Genomic DNA, 20,413 nt, shown 5'->3' on the forward strand with positions numbered 1-20,413 from the left:
CACCAGTACTTTATTAAAAATAGTTCCTGGAACCATGATGGGGACTAATTTTGTTTATATTGGAAATTCATTCTGACCAGTGGCCTCTCATGCCCATGTAAGACTTGATATGAGTAATGGTCTACCATTATTCAAAGAATCTTTGAAAGGCAGCATGCATTTTTACTTCAGATCTCTTTAACTTGATAAAAATTGGAAATTATTTAGCACCAATGAGTAAAGAAATTTTATTATTTTTTTTAAAAGTAAAACTTATTTAGTTTGCATTCTAAGAACTGCCTCACTTGAAAACTAACAATATGTGTGAAAGTACTGGTGTAACAGAGATTTCAGGGATGAGTCATCTTACTCTTCTTCAGTATCACAAACAGCAAACGTACTGTATCAGCTATGTGTAAAGAAATCCACCGGACTTCATGGATATTTTTTTTTTAACTTCCTATACAAAATTAACTGTTCATAGTACTTTTTTTAAGAAGCTAAGTGCTATACCAGAAATGAGAATATTATTTCAGGAAGACAGTCAATAAAGGTATAAACTCTTAATTTTACTGCCTAAACATACTGTATAGTAACAGGCAGTCTGGATTGTTATAAGAAGAGACTTGTATGCAACACATAGGGAAAGTGATCATTGACCATGAATTCCAAATTCCACATAAACCAATACTGATAACTTTATTTCATATAATGTCCAATTTTTTGACTAATATATATATGCTAAATGTATGCACTTACCATATTCTCCAAATGTTAATAATGTCACTTGCTTATACTCCACTATCCAAGACACAAGTTTCACTCCAGCCCAGATCACAAGCATTCCCAGAGTTGCATCCAGCAAGAAATTCATCAGATATCTATATGAAAATAAACAATGCAAAGGTGTTGTTCAATTAATTAATTAAAAGACATAAATGTATTCAGTGAAAATTTTCTGACCTGCTTATTCAAATGAAGTATCACAAATGTGCTAAAAAATGACTTGCACTACAGTAGTTGACATATTGCAGGAACCAATGTTAGAAATAGATGGACCATTACAAAGCACATTCACTAACACTGCTTTACCCATATTTTACAGTAGCATGAGTTTATGATATATAAAGAAACTGAAGCTGAGGGAAACCAACACAAAGTTATTTTTTAAGTTAGAAAGACAGGCATGAAAATATTTATGATCCCATTACTATACTCACATGTGGCACATGGTGCCACTGCTCTATAGCCAAGTTGTTTGGCTGCTTATGGAAAAGTCATCTCTGATAAAAGGAGCACTCATTCTTCAGGTAGAAGGGTCCTTCATCAGACTGGCCATCCCAGCACGGATTCAACTGTGGAATAGCCAGTAGGGGGTGAGGCAGCTTGTTGGTCCGAGGTCTCTATGACACTGAACAAATCTGTATCTTCCATCCATCCATCCATTTTCCAACCCGCTGAATCCGAACACAGGGTCACGGGGGTCTGCTGGAGCCAATCCCAGCCAACACAGGGCACAAGGCAGGAACCAATCCTGGGCAGTAATCTAGTAATCTTTTCTTACATTTCACATTATTGTCTTGTATTTCTGAGGTGGCAATGATAGATTAGCCATCTAGCTCTGTGAAGAGGATTACTTGTTTAAATACAACACACAAAATGGAAAACCATATTTTGACACTTGTTTCAAGCCCAACCTACCTGTAAAGGGGTCCCTCTCTGAATAGCCTTTCCCAAGATTTCATCCTTTTTTTTTTCGCTGTCAAAAACAGGGCCTGTAAAAGTCTATTGCTGCACTCCTTGTGTGATTTTGGGCTATACAATTAATACATTGTTGTTGTTGTACTATACATTGCACTAGCCATGCCCCGCAGCTTCGCTCGTGTATTAGTGAAACAGGACAGTGAGGAGGGCCCAGGCCAGCACTCTACTCCTGACATCACTCTTCCTCCTACCCTCGGCCCGCAGCCTCTGTCTCGCAAATACATCAATTTGCGCAAATATATCACTCCTGTAAGCGAACTATGATTCTTAGTGCAATGAGAGAAGTCGCAAAATCAACCGGAATGTTCAAGGATATTATAGAAAAAAACCAGATCTAAATCCAGTAAGTAGTTCTCTCGTGAAAAGCAGACAGACATACAAACAGATCTAAAAAACTATAAGAAATTTCGCACTTGGACCACGAAATTTTAAAACCATTTCTTAGCAAGCACCTATGGGCCAAAGGTAACCTATATTTCAAATTTCAAGTCCCAAGTCTTCATGGTTCGGGAGATTTTGTGATGAGCGAGTAAGTGGTATTTGGCTTTTATATACTGTATATAGATAAACAAAATGCAATAATTACATTTCTTTAAACTTATATAATAACTACAGTACCATAGCTAGGCTGCATTGCACTGTTTTAGGTTAAAGTGAGCAATAGATTCAACTGATATGGACAAGAGCTGGAAGAACAACCAGAATTCAGTGTTGCATAAGAGAGTACCCATGACAATTCTGCTGCTGCTATTAGTATACTTGAAAATATAATAATAATTGAAAAATTATTTCAATATCATCATTTTAAAAAGGATCCCTCTAGTTAGTTTTCAATTAACATTATCAATAACCAAGTTACTTCTTTTTGAATTTTCTTCCCCATTACAAAACTAATTTAATTTCAGTCTCAGATCTTAATTCTCTTCTCAGTTGTGGTCTTGCATGTAACCTAAAGGAAATTCATTAGACCCAAAATAAATGGAGAAAAAAATGATCATCCTTGTTTCTCCAAAGCACACCATTAGTTGGGTTTCAGATATACAGTACATACAGTTTTGCTGATTACTTTTAGAATAGTCTAACTAAAATATGACAAGCCAACAAAAGTGAGTCAAAACATTTCCTCTAGCCATTCCACAAAACAAAGCAATTTGATGAAATTTATTAAGAAAATACAAGTTGTAAGTGGGTGAAGCGAATTAAAAAAAATGTTTTCCACTGTGGACATCTTAGCCCAGTGGTCTCAAACTCCAGTCCTGGAGGGCCACAGTGGCTGCAGGTTTTCATTCGAACCCCTTTCTTAATTAATGAGCTGTTTTTGCTGCTATTGAACTACTTTTGAATTAATTTGAATTGACATGCTCTTGAAGACTCAGACCCCCTTAATGGTTTCTTATTCCTTAATTACCTCCCAAACAATAATGAGACACAAAAAGAAGCCAAAACATGAGTAGCAAACTGTGTCTATCATACAATATTTGAAAATAAAGAAAGATGAAGGTCTCAGGAATGCGGATTAGCTTAGGTCCCCAAAACATGTTACCACTGCTCTTAGAAGTGTGAAAATCAACAATTTTGGAAATCTATGCTACTGCACAATGAGAACAAATAACAAGCCATGGAATTAAAGAACGGGTTTAATTAACAACAAGAATCGGCGCCTAGTCAAACAGCTGCTTGGAGTAAAATTGTTTGGAGTCTGAGACCCTGACTTAATTGGTCTTCTGTTGGCTTACTCACTTCACATTTCATTTCTGTTTGGGTGCCATTTAAGGAAAGAAATGAAACAATTCTGAGGAACAAATCTTTAAAAACAAGTCAATTAAAAATGAAAGGAAAAGGAGTTAACTAGCAGAGAAATCTGGTCACCAATTAAGACAAAGGATAGAATGAAAACCTGCAGCCACTGCGGCCCTCCAGGACTGGAGTTTGAGACCACTGTCTTAGCCCCATTTAGTCAATCAGCCAACACTGAAAGAATTATATTCTTTCAAACTATTCCAAGTAGTGTTACTAAAAAAGAATTAACAAAAACCAGCCATTTCACCATATCTTGTAAAAATTACAACTTAAGTCAAAAACTGAATTTCTGGACCATTGTTATTAACTTTCAATTAAAAACATTTTCTAAATTAGATGTACACAGTACATTGACTGCATCCCAAGAAGTCTCCAATTTTACACAAAATACTGGACTAGGCAAAAAAAGTCTGCACTCTGTTCATGATAGTGTTTATCTGAGCACCAGTACAATTCTCTTAATAATGCAGTAAACAAAATGTTGTCATCTGATAAGCCATGAAAGAAAGAAATTAGTTAATTGAAAAAATGAGTGTCAGGATCATATGCTTACTCATAAAAAAAAACTCCCACAGCTAACACCTTAAATTTTACGTCCAATAATAACCTTCATAATTAATTTTATTGTTTCATCAGGTTATATACATATAGAATATTGGCAAATAGCAACTATGCTTTTTTCTAATGTACCATTAGTTTTTTACTTTTTCCTCCAAATTATAAATTTTATAAAATACATCTTTTGTTTCCAGGACTAGCGGTAGACTCCCTCAAAAGTGCTTTGAAGAAAGCAAACCATTTTCCTCTTCTATAGTGCTATGCTAAATCCTTTATTTTGAAAAGATGTTTGTCTACTAACAGCTTCTGCAATGAGAAAAATGTTATAAATGATGAAATTTTCAGTCATTGATGTAAATAATTGTAATATCAAAAACACAACATCCTCAGCTTTGCTTATTTCAAATCAGGGTTAAGAGACAAAAGCCTATCCTAGAGGCACTGGCACCAAAGAAGGAACCAAGCCATTGCTGGTTTCATTCAGACATAATGCAAGGCTACAGAGCAACAAGCAGCACTACTTACCATGTCATTATTCTGTCCTAAAAAGCCCTAATTAAATGTTCAATATATAGTACAATACTTCAGTTTTAAATTTAGTAATAATACATTATGAAACAAAAAGGTCAGATATGTCATTTGTGACAAATAGGAGGAATGGACTATTAGTGATTCATAATACACAAGAACATTTAAATGAAGAGGAAAACTTCAGGAGAAAAGCTTTACAAAAATCAAAATTAATTTCTCTGTTCTATGCTCATAGGGAAGATATAGGTAACATTTTTATCTAAAATTACAAAACATTAAGCTGCAATATATATATTTTTTTACATTACTATTTTAACCAGAGTAAAATCTTAAGGGAAAAGCTGGTTTCCCAGAGAAAATATGGATGTAGATTGCTATACTGGCTCACTTTGCATATTATTTTCATTTGGCAGCCAGTTGAACAAAAAAGAAACAATGAAGGAGTCCGAGTCTCACAAGGCAAGTCAATTAAACTGAATGGAAAAAGAAGTCAATTAACATTAGAAATTGGCTATTAATTAGAAAAGTGCAGGAAGAAAAACCTGTAGCCACTGTGGCCCTCCAGGATTAGAGTTGGACATCCCTTTGCCAGGTTACTTTGATCAACTGAAAAATTATAATATTTGGAAAAAAACATCATTTATTTATGTCTCAAAACCAATGTTACGATAGTCATTGCCTCTGAAATCCCAAAACTGGACTCAGTAGTTTCGGTAGATGGATGGATTTTACATTATTTATTTGCCTTTCTATTTTCTGAACTGTTTCAGTGAGCAAGCCATTCTTAATACACAGATAATCATTCCTGTTAAAGACAAATAAAGAAAATGCTATAGCTAGCACCCGAAAACCCATTACGGAAAACAAACAGGCTAAGATTCTCTTGTTTTAAATTTGTCTACTTTTATAACCAAATCTTTAGCAGTAGTAGCTTCAAAGTTTACATATTCTTCATGAAAAATTATGTTCAGTCTTTAATAACTCTGTGACCATTACCCAAGGAATTATAATCAAACATATCACATAACTCTAACACGTCTCTTCTCGCTGTTCTGGAGTTTCTAGTTAACTTGACAGCTGTCTCATGTGCATTTATTAAAGGCAGTACCAGTGGTAACAAGACTCTCTGAGAAATCAAATTTAAAAGAAATGATTCAGGAGGTTTAATGAATTCAATGATTTAAAAGGAGGATCAAAACAACATTCAAATTTGCCACTACAGAACTGAATCTGCATGTTTATTCAATCTGTCTAAATTTGCATTTCCACATTCTAGAAGGATGAAGTTTATATTAAAATCTCTGCACATGCACATCTACTTACAAGGAACATGGGTCCTCTTTTGTGAGATTTGATAAGAAAACATTGGCAAAGTGGATAAAAAGTGCACCAATTGCTTGCTTAGATGTGTCATAAAACCTGAAAGATATAAAAATGCACAATTGTAAGGAAAACATGATCTGCATTTGGTCTGTAAATGTGTTCAAATTTTCAAATCTTTTTAAAATGTTCCCACAGGGTGATTTTTTATTCTCCTGATTTTTTTTTTTTTTTTTTAAAATAATGTCTACATCCATTGTTTTCAATGTTATGCTTTTGCAATGTATTTTGTGCCTGAATCAGAATGTATCTGAAGTGACACCATCCATAATTTATAGAAGCAACGACTGTTACTTTCCCATTCTGCATTTTCTACATGTACATAAAGTACAATTTAACTAAAATTAATTTTGGGAAGGCTAAGATGAAACAGACTCATGGATAAAATGCAGAAATGATCAATGAAAATTACTGAGATGGCTGAAAGAGGAAAAATTAACAGCGGCTTTGAAAACGCCCAGAAGACCTCATCACTAGCACCACTCTCTAGCACCAAGAAAATCAACAGCTTTTAGAGAGGTGCCTTTAACATCCAGCATAAAATACTGTAGCATTTTGTGTCATACTGTCAGACTCTCTAATATTTAAGCTTCTAACTCATACACTTATGTGCATGATTTCATCTGTAAATGGAAGAAAAACATTTAGCACTGTTCATGTGTTATACAGTGCATTTCACACATGCACCAATAGTAGCTGCATTAGTAATCTGTACTTCAGTCTATATGTTTCAGTTTTGTAGTTGATTTTAAATTTAAAAATGACATTTATATTTTGCTTAATTCTTAAATCAACCAGTCTTAGAAACCATAAAACAGTAAGATCTGTTTCTTGAAAAGCATGCATCAATGAAATGCCTAGGTAAGAATATTTTGATATTAAATCTAATGATTACACCCCAAAAAAATGAAAACTTGTATTACATATATGTAATGTTATGTTTATTGATTTAATCATATAATGATGAAACTATTTCAAAATAAATATGAATGTAAGAATTTGTTTTTTAATAAGCAGATTCTATGCTTCAGTAAAGAAAAAGAAAAAAAAACTATACTGTTTCAAAAATGCTAAAATACAAGAACACACCAAGATAACACTGAAATCAAAGGAATAATCTTAGACTAATTATTCTCAGTTATAATACACCTAAACTTTCACAAACTAAATTTAGCTTGGTGACAAAATATTAACACATCTGTTTACATCAAGTTCTATACTACACTGAATGAGCAAAACAAAACAAAAAAAAAAAAAAGTTTATATACATCTCAACTCATAGAAACAACCAATAGGTATGTTGTTTTAATGTTGTGCTTTGAGCAAACCTGACATTAAACATTCAAAGAGTTCCAAGCTAAAGGGAAGTCTCAAACAGTCATATAACCCCTTTCAACCTCAGCCATCCAGGAGCTACCTTCAGATCTAGACACAAATATGTCCATCACCAGATTTGTTGTAAACTGTTCTTCTCACAATGTTGTCACGGATTGAGAAGTAAAGCTTTCCCTCACAAAGATCTTTCTCAAAAAATTTCCATTTAAGGCAGAACAGTTCAATAATTTCAAAAAAAAAAAATGAACAAGTCAGCAAGAGTCCTGCTAACTTCAGGTCACAGAACCAGTAAGATACCTTCTCTCCGACAGTGCTGCTTCTCTATAATAAATATGGTCTCCTTTGAGAAGGTCAATTCTTACAGTAGTAATTACTGTGCCCTCCATGTGGGGATGCCAAAAATCAAAAAACAAGCTTTTAATGTTAATATCAAAGGTGATGTCAGAAAAATAAATGACTGTTGCATATTAAGGCTGTTTTTGGGTAAGAGGTCCTACTGTAACATTTAACCAAATAGTTTTAAATATTAACTTTTTTTTCCAGTAAATTCAGAACCTTGATTGCATATTGTTCTGGTGTTTGAGTGTTTACGTTTAGATACTCCAAAAATGCACTTTTTTTTTTCTTCTTCAAGTGACTCTAGAAATGTTCATGTTGTTGAGTCTGTGAGAGACAGAAGCCTGAATCCTATGATCTTATCTTCCACTTTATCATTTTTATTTTTTTTTAGTAATTTTAATAAAAGAACCGTTACTCAGAAACATGGATGCATCTTCAAAATATGTAGCGATAGTAGGGAGCAGGTCAAGGAGAAACTGGAGAGATGGAGATATGCTCTAGAGCAGTGCTCCGCAACCGGTGTGCCACGGCACACTGGTGTGCCTTGAGCCGATACAGGTGTGACGCGGTCAAATAAGACAATTTTCTAAGTAAATAATATTTCAAAGGTCCTCCTTAGAAACACAATAACGAGAATACGTGCAATGAAATATTCGCGTAAATGGCCTTTTAAAGGTTTAATAATTTTATGTGTCATTTCTCTGAAATAATAAATCCCATCGCCTGTCGCCTACAACGTAGGCCCTACGTAGTCGCCAGACAACTCCGTAGTATGCTTTGATAGCCAGAGCGCTCCGTGCCCTCACCTAGATTCAATTCAAGCCGACGTATTAGTCGTGCTACGTCGCATTCACTCGTCATGCGACAGTAGTTATCATTCATTACTATTAGTTGTGTTGCTGAATTGTGTATGGTTAACGTTCTTCGTGTGATTCATATTTAGTTTTATACCCCTTTAAATATGGATAAATATTTACGTGGAAAAGATTCGTCTTCACGTACAGATGATGAAGAACCCAGCACAAGTGTTGCAAAAAAAACAAAGAAGATTGTGAAAAGGAAGTACAACGAAGACTACATTCGATATGGATTCTCGTGGTGTGGTGACGAAACGGCTCCAAAGCCACAATGCATCATTTGCGGCGATCAGCTATCAAACGGGGCAATGGCACACAGTAAACTAAATCGCCATCTAAATTCAAACCATCCCAATTACGCCAAAAAAAGACAAACAACTCTTGTGTTAATTAAAAATGATAAGCGGTCATGCTTAAAAGATCTTGACCAAGAACTTCGGGTTGCGCTGACAAATATTGAGCCGAATATTGTGTTCATTGAAACAAGCGCAGGTATCACATTAATCAGTCATTATGTTATAATAATTATTAAGATTGCATAAAAGTAAATATAGTATAGTTTTTATGTATGTATACTTATAATAAATGTATACTTATAATAAAAAATGAAAATTTATTGTAAAATTTGTGTATTAAATTAATATCTATATATCAGTGGGGTAGCTGGAGATCATGTTGCCCGGGGCGGTGAAAAATTTGACGCCCCAAAGCTGAAAGAAATTTTTTTTTGCGCCTCCTCAAGGAACAAAAAAAAGGAAACTGCAGTAGTTTGGACGCCCCTAAATAGCTGGCGCTCGGAGCGGACCACCCAAGCCCCCCCCCCAACACCAGCTACGCAACAGTTAAATATTATAGGTTTTGACGTGCCGCGGAAATTCTAGGAAGAACTTTGGTGTGTCGTAGGTGAGAAAAGGTTGCGGAGCACTGCTCTAGAGAAAAGAGGGATGAAGGTTAGTAGGAACAAGACAGAATACATGTGTGTGAATGAGAAGGTCAGTGGAATGGTGAGGATGCAGGGAGTAGAGTTAGCGAAGATGGAGGAGTTTAAATACTTAGGATCAACAGTACAAAGTAATGGGAATTGTGGAAGAGAAGTGAAAAAGAGTACAGGCATGGTGGAATGGGTGGAGAAGAGTGTCAGGAGTAAATTGTGACAGACGGGTATCAGCAAGAGTGAAAGGGAAGATCTACATGGTGGTATTGAGACTAGCTTGGTTATATGGACTGGAGATGGTGGCACTGACCAGAAAGCTGGAGACAGAGCTGGAAGTGGCAGAGTTAAAGATCCTAAGATTTGCATTGGATGTGACAAGGATGGACAGGAATAGAAATGAGTACATTAGAGGGTCAGCTCAGGTTGGCCGGTTGGAGACAAAGTCAGAGAGGTGAGATTGCAGTGGTTTGGACATGTGCAGAGAAGAGATGCTGGGTATATTGGGAGAAGGATGTTAAGGATAGAGCTGCCAGGGAAGAGGAAAAGAGGAAGGCTTAAGAAAAGGTTTATGGATGAGGTGAGAGAGGACATGCAAGTGATGGGTATAACAGAGCAAGATGCAGAGGACAGGAATATATGGAAAAAGATGATCCGCTGTGGCAACCCATAATGGGAGCAGCTGAAAGAAGAAGAATCTTAATGAATTTATAGTAAATGTAAATACACCAACCAGTGTATAATACAGTAGCCAGACAAAGACAAGTAAAACTGACTTAAATGCTTTTTGTATTTCTTAACATAGAATGTGAAGGAAGTTATAGCTTGTTCAATTGCATTGCTCTGAAGAATAGAATGAAGAATATGATATACAATAGCTTAATACTTGCAACAATGTTTAATCTAATTCAGAGTTATGGAAGGTCACAACCTCTTTCGGGAACAACAGGGGCAAGAAGGAAATCCACCCTGTTTATGTTCAAAAGACTGCAGAGTGATACTGAACAATAGCTAAATATATAATGCTGCGTCAGCATACCTACAGGATGAATTTGGGGTGGGACAATTTCTCCGTTCGAGATTTGTTTTACTAGTTTTATTTGCTCGGTATATGAATGATCTTCTTTAAAAGACAGAACATAGTCATTTTATATTTGATTGTTTTATTTATTTCTACCCATTTCATCCAGAATATGTGTGTATAGATAGATACTTTATTAATCCCAAGGGAAAATTCACACACTCCAGCAGCAGCATACTAATAAAGAAAATATTAAAGAGTGATAACAATGCAGGTAAAAACAGACAATAACTTTGAATAATGTTAATGTTTACCCCCCCAGGTGGTATTGAAGAGTTGCATAGTGTGGGGGAGGAACGATCTCCTCAGTCTGTCAGTGGAGCAGGACAGTGACAGCAGTCTGTCGCTGAAGCTGCTCCTCTGTCTGGAGATGATACTGTTCAGTGGATAGTGTAGGTTCCAGGAGCCAGACTACAGTAATATGCATCACAAAAGAGGAACCACTAAATGGGGTTAGCAATCTTCAAGGCGTGCGCACACACATACACTAATCACAGGCCATTTTACTGACACCAAACAACCCTAATGTGTACATTTTAGAATGTGGGGAAAAACCCATGTGAAAATGTGAGAATTCAGACCGGAGCGGTTTCAAACAGAAATTATAAAGTAGCAACAAACAGGTGTACATGAACAGTAAATGGAAACCTACCGTATGAGGGAAAGGTAAAATAATTTACAAATACGGCCATCACTCGGTACAGTTAGGGTTGGGTACAAGAGGGTTTTGGATATACATACGGTAGCAGCAGGTAAACATGAGTTAAAGTTTGATTTTCAGTACCTGTCAAAAACTGTAAGAAGACTAAGAGCTATACATGCTACTAAAGGCCTATTATTGTGTTTCATATTTCAATATGTTAAATTTCACAGATATATCAGGAAAAGTGAAAAAATTCAAAGAAGTGAATACTTTCTGAACTCTCCATATTTCTAATCTCAGATTTTCAAACATTGGCTTTCTTAATATTCTAACAGTGAAAATAACAGAAATAAAGCTGTCTCATCAATTCCTTTAAGCACTAAAATCTGTAATATTTTACTAATAGAGATGTTGGGGAACTAATATTAAACATTTCAAAAAAAGTAATAAAAATGTAATTTGGCCCTCTTATAAAACGTATACATAGCGCATTGTTTCAACAAGACTAAAATGAATTCTGCATTACCACATATTTTAAGGTTTGCATTTATTTGTCTTGGCTACAAATTCATGCTAAATGTTGCTGCTAGAATGTTCATTGGTATTAAGAAGAAGTATGTTGCCAATTTTAGCCACTCTCCATTATCTTCCTGTGAGGTTCATAATTCTGTTTAAGACTTGGGTCTTGGGTTACAAGGCTCTATCTACATGGCCCGTCTCCCCATTATTTCATTTACCTACTTTGCCTAGCATGAGCCTTCAGATCTTTAAGGTCTTCGGGACAATCACTTTAACTATTCCCTGTTCTCATCTGAAATCAAACGGAGACCAGGCCTTTTCCAACAGCTGTGTCCATTTATTAGGAATACTTCTATTAGTGCCTGTAAAGTCCATCGCAAGACCTAAATGTTTTCCAAAGCTTTTCTGGGCTCTTAGACTTTCTATCAATTTATGTGTTTTGTTTACAAGCATCTTTATATATAATCTTCATTTGGATCTTGATCTTTGTTTGTCCGCGAATTCACTGCCTTGTATGGTGTTCTTGCTGTGTTCAGTAGAGGGCAGTAGTGATGGAGGAGGAGAGGAAGTGAGGGGGAGGATCGTTGGATGAGGTTGGAGTGTGGCGATTACAGAGGACTGAACTAAAGGAGACTACGTGCGGTGTGTACTGGCTGAATACACAACACCTTGGTTGTTACTTTTGTTTACAAACACTGTCGATAGCACTCTTTGTGTTTAGATCTGGCGTCGACACCGTGCTGTGTGTTTAGACCTGGCTTCGACACCTGCTTCGTTGTCGAGACTGTGTTTTTTGTGTTTCTATCAACCGTCGTTGGCAGCACTTCGTCCAAATCAAATGTTCACCCACTTCTTGGAGTCGGCAGTCAGAGTATATAAGTCGGGCACACTTCTGTGATTTTCAATCAGTCGGCGTTTGGAGTTCAAGAAAGAAGCATTGGTTCTTCCTTACTCTTTGGATTGCCACAAAGCAACCTGCGAGATTGGAGAAAGGTTGAGAAGAGATCGTGAGAGGAAACGACAGCGTCATGAAAACGAGACGGACTGTGAACGGAGAGAAGCAGAAATGCTCCTCCACCACCACATAATTACTATTCGGACAGTGATTCCGAGTAGGCCATTCCTATCGAATCAATGTCCAAGGGTTTTGTTTTGTAATTTTGTTTCCCTTATAAAAAATCATAATGCTGTGCGACAAAGGGCCCAGTTCACGACTGGCAGCCGCGTTTAAACAGGGAGCCCTTCACAGACAACTTTAACACGCGCAATGTAGTTGGGCGCACATGGCTGGTTTTGAATATTTTTATTTGCTTTTAATTTGTACTTTTAGATTGTTGTGTTTTATTAACATGTACTTCAGTTTAACTTTGGTTATACAATATGAGACAAACATAAATTGACATTGTTATAAAGTTTGCTATTTAACATGTCTAAGCTCATTGTCCTCAATTATCATATAACTGAGTCTTAACATGTGCTTTAAGTGTTGCACTTTTATAACATAAAAAACTTCCTCTTCTTACCGATTAAAATGCTGGCAATGGTCAGCAGTTCAAACTTGGTGAGTTTTAAAGGCTTTTGTCTTCGAGTATGTTCATTTTCAAGCTAATTTTAAGCTATTTTCACCTCATTGCTCCTTTCATTCTATTACAACAGTTCATTCTCCCAGGTCGTGGGTTTCTGTAGTTTGTTTTATGAATGCTACAATTGCCTTGAGAATGATTTGAGGGTATGGCCGAAGCCATAGGGGGAACAACTAACACTACTATCCAGACACATTTTAACCTTAACAGGATTAAATTAAAATATTTTTATATATGTAGATACATTTTTAAGTAGTGTTTTACACAATAAAAATTAACTCCAAAAGAAAACAAAAAAACAAAAACCAAAACAAAACCCACTATTTTCCTACTAATCAAGTTCAATTCTAGTACTGGTGAGCTCAGTAGATTTACTATTTTTCTTTATATATGTATGCTTTATTTCTCCTAACATGAAGTGTTTTGCATGTTAAATATTACAGTGCATTGATGCCATTGTTTTAGCGGTCTTGTTAACTGTATGCATTGTTTGGCCATGATATTGAATTTGAACACCTATATTTATTTTTGCTTTATGACCTTCCATAGAACTGAATTACATGTTCAGGGTTTTAATATTAGGTTTTCTGTATTGGTAAGTCGATATGCTTATGGGTGCCACCTTATGTATGTTTAATAGGTATCACCTATGCCTGGCTTTGGGCTTGTACAGAATTAGTGGAACCTGTGGTTGTTTATTGTATAGGATGAAGTTCCATGTGTTCTAGTCTGTCGCATACAAAACACCTGGAACACTTGCTGTTAATCAAAAACACAGCAGTGTTTATTATCACCAAGTGCCCTCCCCACCAAAAGCCCAAACCCTATTGCAAAATTTGTTCTGGTGCTGACATTGGCTTAGGGTATGTTTTTTTGTTAAAACAAGAAAACTGTCTCACACTTGTTTGAAACTGCCAGTTCACCGTGATGCGTGAGAAAGACAATTGCTCACTTGAAGGGAACACAGAAACTCCGCTACCACCACACACAAAATTCAAATCCAGGACTATAGATTCATGAAGCAGTAGTGTTACCATACCATCCAACAGAAGAGTTACTCATATATACAGCACATACTAATAGTGGAGGAGAAAAAAAAAAACACACAAACAAATAAACACACACACACCACCACAACAACAACTCACTACTAAATACTGCATGGTTTGGTTTTTCAACATGCCACACTGCTTCAGAAAATATAGATAAGGTCTTGTGCAATTTGACTTCCTTATTTACATCAAAACCTTACACATGAAGGCTACCGTGAACACCTCTTGACCTTCAATGTACCCTTAACTCAGTAAAAAAGTGTGCCATGGTAGGTGTGATAAAATATGCCATTTCTAATTGCCCTTTGTTGCCAAATACAATAGAAATACGAGAAAATGTGTTTTTTGAAATCAAAACCTTTTGCATTTCAAAGTGGATGTATGCAGCAAGTTTTATGCCTTTTCTTTTCATGTTTGAACTGATGCCCCTTAGATCCAGTTTTAAGCAAGGAGAACAATCACAATGCTTTCTAAAATTTATATGAAAGTATACACTTAACACGCTTTCCTGTGTCAAGTTAATGTAGATATTAGACAGTGGGATTTGCTTTATCAGATCTACCAACATTTATTCATTTTCTCATCCTGACTTTAGTGCATAATGTCATCAGCACATTTTTAACAACTCCACATCTGTTAAAGGTTTTCTTTTGTTTTAGCAAGGTGTCATGCAATATGGAGCAATGCTATGGTTCATTCTTCTGTACAGATGTAGTTTTATATACAGCATACACACTAACTGCAACAAAGATCATGCTGCGATCTGATTATTAATATTTTGCTAATGGGTGTGTTGCAGTAATTTTCTAGTTTTAAGATTTTTTAGTTTGTATTTAGTGTAAGATTTCACTCTTAATTTTAGATACATTTTATTAGTTTTGCTTTACTCACCAACAATGTCAACATAGGCACTGTTTTGCAAGACTAAAAAATGTGGTCTTTTTTTATAGTTGTCAGGTTGTATATCATTCATACTGCATACTACTACTTCTCTTTGTTTCGGCTGCTCAGTTAGGGGTTGCCACAGCAGATCATCTTGTTCCATATCTTCCTGTCTTATACATCTTGCTCTGTCACACCCATCACCTGCATGTCCTCTCTTACCACATCCATAAACCTTTTCTTAAGCTTTTCTCTTTTCCTCTTGCCTGGAAGCTCTCTTTAACATCCTTCTACCAATATACCCAGCATCTCTTCTCTGCACATGTCCAAACCAACGTAATCTCGCTTCTCTGACTTTGTCTCTAAACCGGCCAACCTCAGCTGACCCTCTAATGTACTCATTTCTAAACGTGTCCATCCTCGTCACACCCAATGTCATTCATATTGCATACTGATCACCTTAATACATGAAAAATATGACTCTGACCATCTGTGACAGAGCTTGGTTGTTTCATGTGTAGTGGTAAGTAAACCCTAAGTAATTTGTTTTGCTGAAAGTTCAGAGAAATCAAAAAAATGCTTGGGAATTTTGCAGAACTCTGCAAAATGCATTGAAATCAATGGGGGGGGGTTACTGGGGGAGGAAATGAACATGTTTTGAGTGGATTATAATAGTGAAATGGTCCTTTAACTCTTTGAGGGCTGAATATTTTTTCCAAAAAACTCAGTTTTCTGAAAAGCACACAAAGCAATGGTTTCACACATAAATCAACATAAAACGTCTGTTGCCATGTACTGTGGCTGCTGTTGGTGTATGTCCAGCATCTCTGGCAGCAGTGGCTGTGCAGGGGTGCCTCGATGGCCAGCAGGAATGCACTGTGGGCTGGCAGTCTGGCTGTCTTTGCACAGCAGGTGGGTGGTGGCGGCAGTCACAGTGTGACGCAATATGGTTTGTACCTCTTGTCATCATAAGCGGTGGTCCTTCCAGGCGAATGCTGCTGCAGTTGTGTCAGCTACATGAATGTGTTCAGCACCATGATCAGCTGAGGACTGATCAGCCGATGCTGGTACCTCACTTTTGTTTTTGATCTCCAGATCACTTGCATCAAATTCCAAGTCCGACAAGTCAGAGTCTGGTTCAGTGATAATACGTAAAGCATCCATGGAGTATTTTAATTTGCACATTCGCTTTAGTCTTTCGCCAGATGTTGATGCCATTTTAGAGGTTGTTTTGCTCTTTGCTACTTATGCATGCGCAGGAAATTGAGGTGAAATCAGCAAATCTCCTTAACTTTCCTAATAACAAAGAGAGTTGAACTAAAACGTAAGGGGGAGTTTTGTCACATTTCACAGCCCATTACCGTCCTCTACACCTGAATTTTGACAAAAGTCGACATCAGCCCTGAAAGAGTTAAGTGTTCCTGAAGTGAATCATCTGCCAACTATGCTGGACCAATTATTAAGGCTGAAAATATAATCTGAGCTGTGAGGCAACAGTACTAACCATTGCATCACTATGCCTTAAACAATAAAGGATGGAGAAGGAATGGATAACAAATTATAAAGGTAAAATTTATGCAATTGCATGGACTGAGATCCAGTCCTAGGGCAGAAATACTGTAAACCTGGTCACAAAGAAGCAGTGTGGGACTGATTTGTTCCATTGTTTGAAGTCATAGCTCCAGTCTTTTTTGTTTCCATTAAATCTGTGCAGATACTTCATTTTTTTTCTTCTTTCAAGAACAAAAGAAAACCCTTTTATACAGTAATAGATCTTTCATTACTATGATTCAACAGTGTCTAATTCTAGCTACCAGGCAAGGTTGGTGGAGCTCCTTTAGGGTTGTTTTGAGAACCTGGGCACATGGCTAACTACACATGCAAATAAGGCATACAGGGCAGCATAGGGATCAGTGTTATTTCTCATTATGGTCGGCTAATGTACCCTTCAAATTAAAATAATACAAGTTTGGTTGTTTTTTTGTTTTTTTTTTTTTTTTTTTTAAACTTATGCAGGATGTAATATGGCTGGTGTACTGATCAGGTTGTGACTGTGTGAAGAAGACTGGCAACGATATTACTTTAGGCATGTGTAAAAGTTCTGCACATGGCTGCTAAAGATGTGATGTCAAACTGGCTTCACAAAGCATCATGGAGGCGCTGAGAAACTGACAGTGGTTAAAAGCTGAAACAAATCTGTCTCTTAATCATTATTCTGGTGAGAAACTACTTATAAAAATGTAGTAAACAACTCAAGTCAATTAATGTATGTACTTAAGTGGTATGTGTGAAGTTGGGGAGTGTTCAGTTTAAAGGTTTTTAACCAAGGTATAAGTAAATTTATGGCCTCAACTGTACAACTGCCCATGAGTAAAACATTCTTGCCATAGACCAATTCTTGGTTTTCCTAGTGACTTGGCTTTTTTTGAAACTACATTCTTTTGAATTCAAAAAGGTATTTAGAATAATGGAAATTTTGGGGTATAAATTTAATTTCACAATGTAGCACATCCTGTAAAAATGGTAGCTTCAATAAGATTTTAATGCATTGCTTTGATCTGTAATCTTGTACTGTTACAAAGTTACGGAGGGTTTAGAATAAAAACAATGTACGCTGAATTGTTTTACTTTAATATATTACATACTGTATTGACACTTATAGGCTGCAAATTTACATAGCAGATGCAATGAACAGAACATTTTAAGCACTGTACAGATAAGAACTGTGTACAATGTTCTCCCCTTCTGTGTTCTGTCAATAGGGAACACCCTTTACTGAGCTGCACAAGTGTTTAAACTGATCAAGGCATACATATAGTCACTCCCAGCTTGTGTTGTACCCAGTGCTTGAAGTGGGCTGGTACAATGCATTAGCAGTTTCCTCTTTAAGAGCTGCAAACTAGCAAGTAGTGGCACATCATGGTCTGACCTCGAGGGGACATCACATTTCTCCACCCTCCCCCGAAACCCTGTAGTTTGAATTATATACGTAAGCACACTGAACAATCCAGTCTGGTTTGAATTTGCAGGCATTTTACCTCACACTTTAAGAAGAAGCAGTCGACAGAACTGGAAGTACTGCTTGCACCCAAGGAGGCCACTTGAAAACCACGCCTTCTTTAAATTTTGACTAACTTTCCTTTGTCCACAGCTCACCACCCCATCTCTTTTTCTTGTGCAGGGCAGCTGTCCTTCTTCACTCGCAGCCAGCCCTATTTCCCTGACTTGATTTACCTCCTTGATTACAGCTACAGTCTGGTCAATGGCATATATTTCAAGCCCCATTTCTCCATACAATCACTTTCAGTGCTAAACCCAAAAAAAAAAAAAAAAAAAAAAAGGATGTGCTGTCTAAGAATACCCTACTTGCTACAGTATTATTTCTGAAAAATAAAAAGGTTGACTCATGTTTTAGATTTTGGGTATTTATTTTTTCTATTGTGTGGGGTTAGGGGTTACTTCTTAGCTTAGTGAATACCTACTACCCCAGATGTTCCATTCTGTAAAAATTATATATGCTGGGAGTTTCCAGTCCGGATCACAGACAGACGCAGGACACCCAAGTCCAAAAACACACACATTTATTTTCTTCGTTGCACACACAATACATACAGTGCACAAACCCCACAATACTCAGTCCTTTTCTTTCCTTGTCTTTTACTGCTACTTCCACTCCTCTCCTGCAAGCTCTGTCCTCTGCCCCCTTTTATAATGCACCTGGATGTGCTCCCTGATGCTCTTCCTGCAGCACTTCCTGGTGTGGAAAATACATATTCCTCCGACCCGGAAGTGAGAAGTGGAATCAGGGTAAGGGCTCCATCTAAGAGGATACGCAAGAGAGGCCAGCACATCGGCAAAACGAAACCTCAGAAGTCACTCACTTAGCTGCTAATACAGAAGCGAGGCGAGCACATTGGCAAAAGTGTATCCCTTTTACTTTTCCTCCTGCCGCTAATACACAAGCGATGCGAGCACATCAGCAAAATGAAACCCTCCTAGGATAGACATGCCCAGAGTAGTTCGTTTCAATTACCTGACATCTCTACATTTCAATTTTTTTTTTCTAGGACCCTGGGCTTACACTGCTAGTATATTTTTTGCTTTATATACAGACTAGCAATCAAACCTGTGCTCATGGCACAACATCGCAGAAAACTAACTGTGCAGCACCACTTTGCTCATGTTAAAACATTAGTATTCATTAAAACCAAATGTATATACGTAATGTCTCAGTTGACAGTACCGATTGTTTGATTTGCAACTGCTTAATCTGTCAATGATACTGATAGCAAGAAAGCAATATTTTAAGCAAAAATATGGCAATTCCCCCTTGAATAGTTACTGCGCTCTGATCCACATGATAAGAAATTCAGGGATCTTTTTTATTCCATCAGTTTATGCTGATTTGATAAGTAGATATTGCCTCTTACAGTGTACAAACACTCCCCCTGCCCCCAGTCTAAAAACTGACTGAATTTTAAGCCAGATGTGCCCAGTCAAGTTTGACAAATCTGTCAAAGAAACATGTGGCATTTTCTTTTTAGCCCTTTCCCTTTGATGTTTGGTAAAAGCTGTAACTCACTGACAGCTAGTTGGACATATGTGACAGAGAGTCAATGAAATCCACAGGGTAAGTCACTGGAAAGCGATGAGGATTCAGTACTTACTCTAAGTTCCAGAGTAATCAAGACTCTGATGATAGCAGCAAGATTACAATCACTGTTCTACATTTACCATTTTGCAAACCAAAAAGTATAGCAAGCATGTTGACTAACAAAATAATTTTGGTAAGTCCAGTCTGGATTTAACAATATATTCTTGTTATTGACTTTAATAGTTTTCATGGTAGCCAAATGTGTAATAAACTCTACTATATTCAGTTGTGCAGCATTCAAGTTGCACTACACAGCACCAAGTATACATCTTGGGGGTGGAGAAAACAATATGCTTTTGTTTCATTGCTGGACTACTTGAGGTTGTTTATTTTTAAAAATTATACAGGTATTTCTAATTGAGTGTTGCATATTTTTGTGTGTGTGTATAGTAGGTAGGCCAGATTTTGCCCATAGGTTGCATTTGGAAAACCCTATTCTATAAAGATCAGAAAATGTATTTTTATTACATTCCAATTCTCTTCTTTAACAGACTTCAAAATTTAAAAATTCATTAAAATATAACT

The 20,413-nt window shown here is 36.6% G+C and overlaps 1 protein-coding gene across 1 annotated transcript in view; it reads right to left on the bottom strand.

Moving 5' to 3' along the window:
* Positions 1-20,413, bottom strand: part of tmem110l (transmembrane protein 110, like) — a 93,251-nt gene that overhangs the window by 58,749 nt on the left and 14,089 nt on the right. The window contains exons 3-4 of the mRNA XM_028814074.2: positions 5,956-6,051; positions 739-860 (exon numbers count right to left, since the gene is read on the bottom strand). Coding sequence (XP_028669907.1) covers positions 739-860; positions 5,956-6,051 — 218 coding nt within the window. The remainder of the gene's footprint in view (positions 1-738; positions 861-5,955; positions 6,052-20,413) is intronic.

This window comes from Erpetoichthys calabaricus, chromosome 1, assembly GCF_900747795.2.
Source record: "Erpetoichthys calabaricus chromosome 1, fErpCal1.3, whole genome shotgun sequence".
Lineage (NCBI taxonomy): Eukaryota > Metazoa > Chordata > Cladistia > Polypteriformes > Polypteridae > Erpetoichthys > Erpetoichthys calabaricus.